Source organism: Protopterus annectens, chromosome 6.part0 (genome assembly GCF_019279795.1).
Source record: "Protopterus annectens isolate FY-2018-M chromosome 6.part0, PAN1.0, whole genome shotgun sequence".
In the NCBI taxonomy this organism is placed as follows: Eukaryota; Metazoa; Chordata; order Ceratodontiformes; family Protopteridae; genus Protopterus; species Protopterus annectens.
In genome coordinates this window covers 709,341,475-709,353,307 of record NC_056737.1, presented here as the reverse complement: position 1 = coordinate 709,353,307, position 11,833 = coordinate 709,341,475, and the positions used below count along the sequence as shown (strand labels likewise).

General features: G+C 47.0%; 1 protein-coding gene across 1 annotated transcript in view; it reads right to left on the bottom strand.

Annotated features, from left to right (window-relative positions):
• LOC122803882 (extracellular calcium-sensing receptor-like) overlaps positions 1–11,833 on the bottom strand; it is a 119,902-nt gene that overhangs the window by 52,398 nt on the left and 55,671 nt on the right. Inside the window, exon 4 of the mRNA XM_044073563.1 lies at positions 773–1,000. Within this exon, the coding sequence (XP_043929498.1) occupies positions 773–1,000 (228 nt within the window). The remainder of the gene's footprint in view (positions 1–772; positions 1,001–11,833) is intronic.

Genomic DNA, 11,833 nt, shown 5'->3' with positions numbered 1-11,833 from the left:
TGTTAGCTTTATTAAATTCCAAATCCTCTGAGTGTAGGAGGAATTACAGCTTATTTTTCATCTATAGAGTCCCACACTAAAGCATCTCCAAGAATAGGGGTTCTTTTGCCCTCTGATGTTCCATTTTGGGAAATCTAGACCAAATAGTGAGACTAGAATTTGCAGTTACACCACTGATATGTAACCATTTCAAAATGTGCTGTAATAATCTTTTTGCATGTTTGCTCTGACCATCTAGCACCCCCAGTGACTCTCAGTGACCCATTCACTCCTCCATGGTGATAGCTCTATAGAAATTCATACCCTTGGTGTAAATGTCAGGGGCTACAGCCCATTCATAACCCTTAGGGTGGGAGTTAGGGGCTAAGAGTGGTGTCTTTATCTATGGTAAGGATCATGTTTTTTTTAGTAAGCCATGCATCACCTGCTGTTGTCAAGACCATTTTTGTGTAATTATTTCTGTGGACAGATGGAGGTTCCCACACATGCTGTCTTCATTTGCAGTACTAGATAATGGTCCACACACCTCCCATAGGTTGCACACAGTACCCTTCTCTCTGAGGTAAGTGAGCAATCATTTACCTCTCTATTCCCAGTTTTCCATTGCCAGCTGCTCCAGTGCCCAAACTGCTACTTTAATTTGGATTACTCAGTGACAAAGTCAAATCTTAACCCTTGTAAGCCATGGAATTAGTTTTTGCTGCATTAATCTTAATCATACCCATACCTGTATATTTTAAACAGATTTATATGAAATAAGTTTATAAATTACCTCAGAGTACTCTGTATTCCACAAAATGGCACTTTCATCCATGGACATTTCATGACGTCCTGGTTCAGGAGACTCATAAATGCCAACAGTAGGATTTCTTACTGTTCCATCGGATAACACTTGCCAGTTTATAACATCATATCGAGAACGTCCTTCACCATTATCGTTGAAAAACACTTCATCTCCAGCTCGATTTTTAAAATGAACATTCCTCACATAATGAAAAAGCTAATATTTTAAACAATTAAAGAAAACAATATGTTTAAACATTTCACTGATAAAGCCATGACTGTACAAACTGAGCAATGTATGTAACAATTAGAAAGATGCTGCTTAACAGAAAAATGCTCTAGCTTTTCCATTTTATCTTGTCATATTCCATGCAGATTATATGCCTAATCATCGGACACTTTCACTGTCATATTCCCTCTGAAGTATTTCAGTTTACTTTGTTTATTATTTTATTTTGAATTTGTTACTTAGGGTAGAACACTGATTCCAGTGGACCTATTTCAGTCTCAGGCTAGGATATTTATTTATTTATTTAGTTAGTTAGGTATTTACTAGCTCAATATTCTGTTCTCTAGTATATCATTTTATTTAGGTACCTACTTATCAAATACTCTGTTTCTCAAGCAAAGATTACTCTTTGGCTATAAAGAGTTGTGTTAAGTGGAAAATAAACACTAATGTTTTTTAACCAGTAACTTTTAATTAGGTGTGTGAGACACAAAATCTTGGTATTTAGAAAATAAACATTTATTAAAGATACATGGTCTAAATGTCTTAGGAATTTCAGAAACCAAAACTGATTTACACTTTCCCTCCTTGAGATTTGTGTTTGATAATTCTATCATTTTCTTTTTAGTATGATAGCTGCAGCAGTCAATACTGAATATGTTAAAATACTTTGATCAAAATGGACACAGCCACATTTGTCATTTAAGTGAAATACATATCACTATCCTATTAGGATAAGCACACAAAACTGTTTGGCATTTTTGAGCATTTAACACAAGAAAAGAGCAAAGCCTGCACCCTGTATTTTCATGCTTCCACTGGTATTTCATTTTTAGGTGCAGTGAAATTTTTATATTTTATTTTATATTTATTTAGCTAGGTCTTTTTCCCTTTAGCAGCTATTAAATTACATTTTCTTCCGTAGTATGTATTTAATGGCTAGATCTTTATCTGCTACAAAATCCCTTGCAGGGTAGCCTGGAAGACATTTATATTGAAGGTTACAGTTCATTTAAGGCCCCCCCCCCCAGTTTAACATTTCTTACTTCCACACTGTTTGTGCCAGGCATAAACCTTAATATAAGCCATAATACATGAAGGGTGACTAAACTAGTATAGTGTTTCACCCATCAGGTAAACATTATCTTGTGAAGTAATACTACATGTTACCCACATTCTCAGTTTTAACTGTTGTGTTGAGACAAACCTAAGTTTTATTTTTAACTTCATCTTTATTGAAAAGGAGACTGTTCAACTGCACACTGTTTTTGTTACTTACATTTCTGTTTTCTATGCTTCTTTGTTGTAGCATTGCAAAGCAGCTAATTTGGAAAATCAAATGGCAAACCTCTTAAAATTTGTTTTATTATATGTAGATGTATTGTGGCAACTAGTTAATGACTACTAAGCACAAGTGATTTTTTTTTCATCCTCCCCACCCTCTTGTGCTTCCTTTTTTGCTGGGTTTCACTCTTAACTCCCTTAGACCCATTCATTAATCTTGCTTAATGGAGCTGGTAATATCCTACTATAAACCTTTGACATGAGTGTCCTTTCAAACCAGGGAAAGCTCGCCATTATGGACTCACCTTGTGAGACCTTTGCTTCTCCATTCCGGAGAAAGAGTGATGGGTAGGGTGTCATATGTGTAGCTAGTGAGAGTGAAGAGTTTTTGGCTATGCAGTGGAGGGAAATTCAAGACTGGGATGGAGAACTGTGTGATGTCAGTCATACCATTACCATTGAATCTGATTACCCAGCTTCCCCACTTTGTCAATAACTGTAGCCTGTCTTTCACTTGGGAAATGCTTGCTGTTTTCCACTGGGAAGCACCCAGTTACAAAACATTAGACCCAAACCGCCACCACTCCCCAGGATCAGTGTAGTGAAAGCTGCTCATCCTCCAACCTCACTGCCTAAGTCTTTCAGAGCCTGAGCATAGGTTCATAGATTGGTACTAGGCTATCAGCCCTAGGGCCTATACAAGCCTAGCCATAACAATTCTCTGGCTATTTCTTCCCACACTATTTACTTCCCCAGACCCCTGTCTAGCAGGACAACTGACGTGATCCCCGGGGTGAATTTCCTTTCTCCCATCCAATCGTCAAGGTTCTTTTTGAAGAGGGCCAAAGAGGCACTCTGCTTGACATGTATGGGCAATCTATTCCAGAGTCTGGGGAGCCTCTGGGTCAGGAACCTATCCCTTCAGCATGTTTTGTTTATTGTGATGACAAGGTTTAGATCCCTGGAGCGTGTGGCTCTGAGGGATTGGGATTTCTTTAAGTGTAGCATGTCTAACAGCTCTGGGTTTGACATGGCCTTGTATGTTAAGCAGGGATCGCCTCTGAGTAGATGATATGTGACAGAGTATAGCTGGAGTTTTTTAAGGCGGTCAGCGTAGGGCATCTGCTTTAGGCCTGTGATTCTTTTAGTGAGGTATTTCTGCGGCCTTTCCAGTTGTTGCAGATGCCTTGAGAGGTACATACCAAATGGGGCATTGTATTCTATAATGGGTCTAATGATAATGAAGGATGAGTACAGTGGGACAATGACCTCCTTTTTTCTGGATGAAAAGCCCTTAGTGATGAGGTGTGACAATGTGGTCATCGAAGGTGAGACCACTGTCCACCTGTGTCCCTAAGTCTCTTATCACACTTTCGGTGTTTAGTGTACTGCCACCTATATGGCAATTCACAGATACATGTTTTTTCCCAAAGGGGTAACTACACATTTCTTGGCATTGGGCTTGAGCCCATGGCTCTGGCACCAAGCATCTGTTTCTGTAAGGCCCTTTTGTAGAGTATCCACATAATTTGGGGATTCAATAATGGCTCCCAGTTTGCAGTCATCTGCGAACTTTGTTAGCCAGAGTCCCTTAGTGTTGTCCTGTACTTCAGTGAAGTAGATGCCAAACAAGAGCAGTCCCAGGACTGAACCCTGAGGTACTCCACTTGTCACTTGTCTGGAGCTGGATTTGGAGTTGGCTACTTTTACAGTGTGGGTTCTATCAGTAAGCCAGTTAGTAACCCATTGGGTGACGTAGGGATTAATGCCCAGCTTAGTAAGTTTATCTATGATTCCAGAGTGGGGGATGGTGTCAAATGCCTTGGCAAGGTCTAGATAGGCTGTGTGGACCACCTTACCCTTGTCCATGGCTCTGGAGACTGATTCAAAGAAGTCAATCAGGTTCAGGAGACAAGATCGGCCCTTCACGAACCCAAACTGGGTGGGGTCCAGTGTTTGAAGGTTGCCAATGTCTTTGTTTATAAGTTCCATGATAATACGCTCCATGGCCTTGCAGATAAGGCTCGTCAGACTGATGGGTTGTTAGTTTCCGGGATCCAAGGTGGATCTCCCCTTGTGGAGTGGGATAACTGTAGATCTGAAGTAGGAGATTCATTTGTCTGCAACCTGTGGGTTATGGATCTGATATCGGATCCGAACCGGCATGGTTTACCAGCTATGGATCCAAGCTCTCAGCTCCTCCCCTCACCCATAATGCCCTGCTCTACCCTCATGACTTCAGATCTAGTTTGCCGCGCATGGTGACCAGATTGTTTTTCCAGCTCTCCAGCTAAGTGACAGTTTTCTGTATTTAAATTGTAAAATTTAAGTCTTTTTTGATATTTTTGTGTGAAAGTGTAGGTTTTCCCTTATATATATTTACTTTTTAGAGATTAATCTAAAATTTTTATATCCCTCCCCTCGCTGTTAGCGTAGTGTGTGTGTTGGGCCTGTGAGTGTTTTTGTTTTCTGTTTAAGTTACTTTTCCTTAGTTTAGTAACTTTAAATTTTAAGCTTGGGATGTCTGAGCAGCCCAAGGCTATTTTCTCAAAATGCTCCGAGTGTGGCCATAAGCTTTCCCCAGCTGATGGCCACACTCGGTGTGTTAAATGCCTGGGGGTTGAACACCTCACATCTGGATGTTCCATTTGTGCAGGGTTCAACCCCAGGGCATTGAAGGAGCAGAGGTCCAAGCTTGTTTTGGCGGGCCTTTTGCCGCCGGACTCGGCTCCGACCTCCGCTCCTTCGGGAGTAACCGTACCCACGGTTATTCCCTCCCCGGCTCCCCCTCCTCCTCCTGGGACTCAACCTCCCGCTTCAGGTTCGGAGGAGAGGGATGCTAGGAAAAGGGACCGGAGGGAGAAGCACCATAAGCGGCGGGCCGAGACCTCCGTTTCGGCCCCGCCAGCCAAGCGGGCTTCTCCCCCGGCTCCATTATCGGCTGGATCTCCTCCTTCTCGGCTCCGGTCTCCAGTGTGCTTTTCACCGGGACCTGAGGAGGAGGAGACCCGATCTCCGTCGAGGCTATCGAGGAGGCATTCAAGGCCTACCTCGGTGGCCTCGTCGAGATCAACGTACAGCCTATCGGATGCTGATCTGGACCGGATGATGAGAAGATTCATCCAGGCCCAGATGCAGATGGGAGTGCTCTTGCCCCCCCCCCCCTCTGGGGGGGAGCTCGACCCCCTTTTTCAAGCCGATTGCTCCTTCTCCGACCCGCTACCCGGGTTCGGAGCAGTTGGAGCCGAGCAGCTTCGGAGCCGGGGGTAGGTCGGATCCGATAGTACTTGTTACTTCGGATCCGACCTTGCCCTCGAGTGCATCAGATCCGACCTCTCGGAGCATGGATCCGAGCCTCGGATCCAGGGGGATCAGTGCTCCTTCGGCGCCGTCTGTGTCGGAGCGCACTGTCCCTTCGGATCCGAGCGCTTCGGCGCCGGCTCCGATCCACTCTTCAGATCCGAGGGGGAGCCGATTGTCGGATCCTTTGGTCGAAGTCGGCTCCCCTTCAGCATTTGATGTAGTGGAGAGGGCCCTGTTGAGGGTCTCCGGACCCCCGGCACTTGTTTCGGCTCCGTCCCGCGCTCCCTCTGCACTGGGTCAGGCTTCCACCATCCGGCCCTTGGGACAGCCCGCTTCTGTGCCCCAAGTTGTTCCATTGGAACAGGTTGCTGCTTGCGAGGAGTCCTCCGACAGTCCCCCGGAGGATGTTCCCCGCAAGCATACGTGCAAAAGGAGGCACATTGACTCCCCCGAGTCTCTCACGGAAGACACGGATTTGGAGGAAGGGGAAGGCTCCCCACGGTCACCCCCCGAGGATGTCTCATTTGGAGACATCATGGAAATGCTCCGTATAAGGGGGGGGTGGTCTGCCCCCAAGTCTTCCTCGGACGAGTCCGTGTTCTTGGAGGCATTTGAAGCGGGCCCGTCTACCTCTTGGGTGTCCCCTCCTGCCGACCCCCTGGTGGACCTCATTACCACCAGGGTGTGGAAGGAACCGGACACCGTGGAGCCAATCCCTAAGAGGCCAGACAGAATCCTCAGCCCACCTTCTGACCGTGCCCATTGGAGTTAGGGGCCTCCGGTAGATGCCATGTTGACGGCGGCGGCCACCAAGAGGGAACTGGCTCAGGAGAGTCCATCTGTCCATCCCCCGAGCAAGGAGTCTCGGATGATGGACCGCTTGGGAAAGCGGATGTTTAGTTCGGCGAACTTCTCGGTGAGGGCGCTGAACTACCTGGCACACGTTATCAGGATGCAGCGCGATCTTATTAAAGAATACGCTGCATCTCCCCCAGAGTCCATGTCGGAGGAGGACAAAGTGCTGCACTCCACCCGCATGGCCACTCTTAGATCAGTTACCAATACCTCTAAGCGGCTACTCTCCCATGCTACAGAAGGCGCCGCTAGAGCCGCAGGGGCAGGTCTAGTCACTAGACGCCAGGCCTGGCTCCGACATTGCGATTTCTCCGAGCCCTTCAAAGCGTCTTTTGCGAACGCCCCCTTTGATGGTTCTGCCCTCTTTGGCAAAACCGTTCGCGACACTTTGACCCAGAGCGAGAAGGACGGGAAGACGCTGTCTGCCGTCGGAATCCGCTTCTCTGCACCCCAGAGGCCCTATTCTAGGAACCAAAAGGGTCAGAAGAAGATGTGGTTCCGGAAGTCGCAGCAATCTCAGCCTGCTCCGGACAACCAGTCCTTCCGGAGGACAGGGAGGACGCCGCCCTAGAGGCAGAGGGGCTCCCAGGAACTTCGGGTCCAGAGAACCTTTCTCTGAACGGCCCGCGCAGCAGCCCTGAGGGGTTGCCCAGCTGCTCCACTCTGGAGGCAGTCGGGGGACGTTTTTCGGAACACCTAGCGGCATGGGAGTCCATAACATCAGACCGCTGGGTTCTCCAGATAATATCCAGAGGATACCACATCCCTTTTTGTCACACACCAAAATTGAAGTCCCTTCCGGACGTCCCACCCGGTGAAAGGGAGGCCGCTTTGGCAGAAATTGGCCATCTGCTAAAGAAAAGAGCCATCCAGCCCGTCCCCCCAGACCAGATCGGATCAGGGTTCTACTCCAGGTTCTTTTTAGTGCCAAAAAAGACGGGGGATCTAAGACCAATTTTAGACCTTTCTCTCTTGAACCTGGCAGTTCCCAAGGAGAAGTTCCGAATGGTCACTCTACAGTCTATTCTCCCCCTTCTGGGAGAAAATCACTGGATGTGCTCCATAGACCTCAAGGATGCGTGCTACCACATTCTGATGGACAGACGCTCCAGGAGGTTTCTTCGCTTCCGGCTAGGAGCCAGTCACTACCAATTTCGGGTCCTTCCCTTTAGTCTCACCACAGCCCCAGGGTGTTCACCAAAGTACTAGCAGTGGTAGCGGCCCACCTGAGGCTTCAGGGGGTGCAGGTCTTTCCCTACCTAGACGACTGGCTCCTTACCGCCCCAACAAGGCATCTACTACTATTGGCGCGAGACTCCTTTCTCCATCTTGCTCCCAGTCTGGGCATTACTATAAATACAAAAAAATCCAACCTAGCACCCTCACAGTTAATAGATTTTATAGGGGCCAGGTTAGACACAAGGAGTTTAAAAGCCTTCCTCACTGCGGACAGAGTTCAAAATCTGCAGCTCCAGGTGCGGGCCATTCTCCACACAAATCAAGTTCCGGCGGAGTTGGTCCTGAGGGCTCTAGGGTCCATGGCGTCTGCTATAGCACTTCTTCCTCTCGCCAGACTACATATGCGCATCCTCCAGTGGACTCTTTTAGTACAGTGGTCTTACCTTGCTCTTCCTATGCATCATCCCATTTCGATCAGCAAGGCTTGCAAGCGGTCCCTCCTGTGGTGGCTTCACTCCCCAGATCTCCACAGAGGCCGCCCATTTTGTGCTTCTCCCCCTCTCGCCACGGTGACCACGGACGCCTCCCGCCTTGGGTGGGGGGGGCATTTTGCAGGCCGGACCGTCCAAGGCACGTGGAACGATTCAGAGACCTCACTGCATATCAACGTCCTAGAGATGAGAGCGGTGCTCTTAGCATTGCTAGCACTTCAAGACTTTCTTCCCTTGGGAACAATTGCGATTCAATCGGACAACATGTCGGTTGTCTGGTATATCAACAAGCAGGGAGGAACCAGGTCTTACCCTCTTTGTCGAGAAGCCATGAGGGTTTGGGAATGGGCAATCTCCACCAACCGCTTTCTCATAGCAACGCACATTCCGGGTCGGTCCAACATCCTGGCGGACAAACTCAGTCGCACCATTCTAACCCCTTACGAGTGGTCTCTCAATTCTCAAGTAGCGGAACGCATATTCGCACGGTGGGGAACTCCTTCTTGCGATCTTTTTGCCTCTCCCTCAAACACCAAGTGCGACAGTTTTTTCGCTCTGATACCTCCTCCTGGAGGCTCTCCAAGAGACGCTCTGGTGCATGCTTGGCCACCCGGTCTTCTGTATGCTTATCCCCCCTTGCCTCTGATGCTCCAGGTTCTTCAGAAAGCGTCTCGGGTGGGTTGCAGAATGATTCTCATTGCTCCGTTTTGGCCTCGACAGATCTGGTTCCCCTTCCTAAGGTCTCACTCTGTGAATCCTCCTTGGATTCTAGATCCAATCCCGGATCTGATAACTCATCCATCCTGCCTGTCTCCTCCGAACCTGGACAACCTGAAGCTGACCGCTTGGCTGCTCCAGTTCCACTCTTGTTCAGGACTCCCGGTATTTCGTCCCCTGTTAAGGCTATCCTGGTGGCAGCTCATAAACCTTCCACTAGGAAAATCTACCGTAGCAAGTGGAAACGGTTCTCTTTGTGGGCGGAGCGGCAAGGCCTGAATCCATTCACTGCTCCTCTCCCATTGGTGCTTGATTTCTTAACCACTCTTTTTAACGATGGTGCTAGCAGTTCCACGGTCAAAGTACAACTGGCAGCAATTTCACATTATCACATTGGTCATGACTCTAATCCACTCATGTCAGCCAAGTTGTGTAAAATTTTCCTTAAAGGTACTTTCCTTCTCAGGCCCCCTGTAAAACAAGCGGTTCCTCCCTGGGACCTTTCTTTAGTTCTCCAGGCTTTGACCGCCCCCTTGAACCTCGGCTACGGTAGATCTCAAATTCTTGTCGTTCAAGACTGCCTTTTTAGTAGCCATTACTTCGGCCAAGAGAGTTTCAGAGCTCCAAGCATTATCAGCTAAACCTCCTTACTTGGTCTTTCATCCGGACCGTGTTTACCTCAGGACCAACCCGTCCTTTCTTCCTAAAGTAGCTTCTGAAGCAAACATTAATCAGTCTATTAACCTCCCTGTTTTCTTCCCTAAATATGAAAACAAAGGTGAATATAAGCTTCACTCCTTAGATGTTCACAGGCAACTTAGATTTTATCTAAATAGGACGGCTGGTCATAGGCAATCCGACCAGTTGTTCATTTCCTTTGCAAAATTTAATTTGGGCAAGCCAATCTCTAAAGTCTCACTGTCTCGTTGGATTTCACAATGTATCTTGTTGGCTTATCAAGCCTCAGGAAGACCCGCACCGGAGAGTGTACACGCTCATTCAACCTGGTCAGTTTCTACCTCGGCAGCCTTTAAGGCTAGGATTCCTCTAGATGATATTTGTGCAGCAGCCACATGGGCTTCATCTCATACTTTTATTTCCCACTATAAGTTGGATCTTGCATCTAGGGGTAGAGCATCATTTGGCTCCGCGGTGCTCCGGAATATCCTTCCATGATGGCCGCCCAAGATTCAGGTAGCTGGGGACTCTGTCCCACAGGTTGCAGACAAATGAATCTCCTACTTCAGATTTAGAAGTTATGTACTCACCATAACGTTCCATCTGAGTAGGTGTATTCATTTGTCTGCAACCATCCCGCCCTCCTATCCCCCTGGCCTTTCAGTTTCCTGCATATGGTGTGTTACCCTTTTCAGGGTGTTTTTTTGCTATTGGAAAACTCGATCTGAGGTCATGAGGGTAGAGCAGGGCATTATGGGTGAGGAGAGGAGCTGAGAGCTTGGATCCATAGCTGGTAAACCATGCCGGTTCGGATCCGATATCGGATCCATAACCCACAGGTTGCAGACAAATGAATACACCTACTCAGATGGAACGTTATGGTGAGTACATAACTTCTAACTCTGAGCCACTCAGTGGGCATGAAACCTTTGGTGAGGCTATGATTAAACATGACACTTAGGTGAGGTGCCAGTTCATAGTTTAGTTCATGTAGTACACAGCCCGGGATGTCATCTGGTCCCATGGATGCTGTATTCTTAGCTTTAGAGAGTGCGTTTTTTTTTACCTGTGTGGCCGTTATTACTGGAATTTGGCAATCTTCCGGTATTGAGATGGGCCATTTAGGGGGTGAGAGGGGGTGAAGTTGGCACTGAATCGATCTGCCAGGATATTGGCAATATCCTTGGGATCAGTATATTTAATGCCATTCTGTTTTAGCTCAGAGCACATCTGAGCATTGCCATTTAGATTCTTGACATAGTTATAGAATCCCTTGTGGTTGTCTTTGGAATCTTTGGCAATTTTATTTTCGTAACTAGCTTTGGAGGATTTTATGAGGGATCTCAGTTTCTTACTGAGGCTGGTAAGGGAGTTTTTTGCTTCCTGGGATTTTTCCTCTTTTCTGCAACAGTTTCTTCCTTTTGTTGTAAAGTTTGTTTATGGCAGGGGACCATCAGATTGGCTTCCTTTTTTTGGATGAGAGCATCTTGGTTCTATTTGGGATGGCACGATTCATGCTTGAGTGGATGTGCTCCTACAGTGCCTTAGTGTAGGATTCAGCAGTTGAACTTTTAGCTTCCGTCTGCATGGGTGTCATGAAGTTTGTCACTTCTGACTTCAGTAGCATGAAGTTGGCTTTGGAGAAGTTTTTTATGGAGGTTTCCTTACTGGGTGGTGGGGGTGGGATGTGGATGTTAAGGGTGATTAGCTTATGGTCAGACCTGACTAACAAGGGGGTGACCATAGGTGTGGAGCATCAATTTCCCATGTTGGTAATGACCACGTCTAGGATATTGGAGCCCCTGGTGGGACTATGGATTAGTTGATCCAAGGCGTTGGAATTTATGAATTCCAAGAACCGTTGGGCAAAGGTGTTGGTACATGAGTAGTTTTCCCAGTTAATGGCAGGTAGTTAAAATCACCCAGTATTAGGGTGTTTGGCTTTATCTTAATATTTTCCAGTATGTTTAGAAAGGTGTAGTGAGAATCTTGGGGTATGGTGGGGGATCTGTAGCAAGCTACAATTTGGATTGCAGTCTTACCTAGTATTATTTGCACCTGGAGAATTTCAGATGCATTGTGTTGGGCATCTAGCCTGGTGGTGTGAATATCCTTGGTGAATATTGACACTCCTCCACCTTTAGTGTTTTGGTCCTGGTTTGGTGGCCGAAAAGTATGGTAAGAGTTGTAGCCTGGTATTGCAGGGGTGCTATCTGGAGCCTTGAACCAGGTCTCAGTTACTGCACAGATATCGATGTTCTCCATTTTTAGGAGTGCCTCGAGAGACTGCATTTTGAGGTTTAGACTTCTAGCT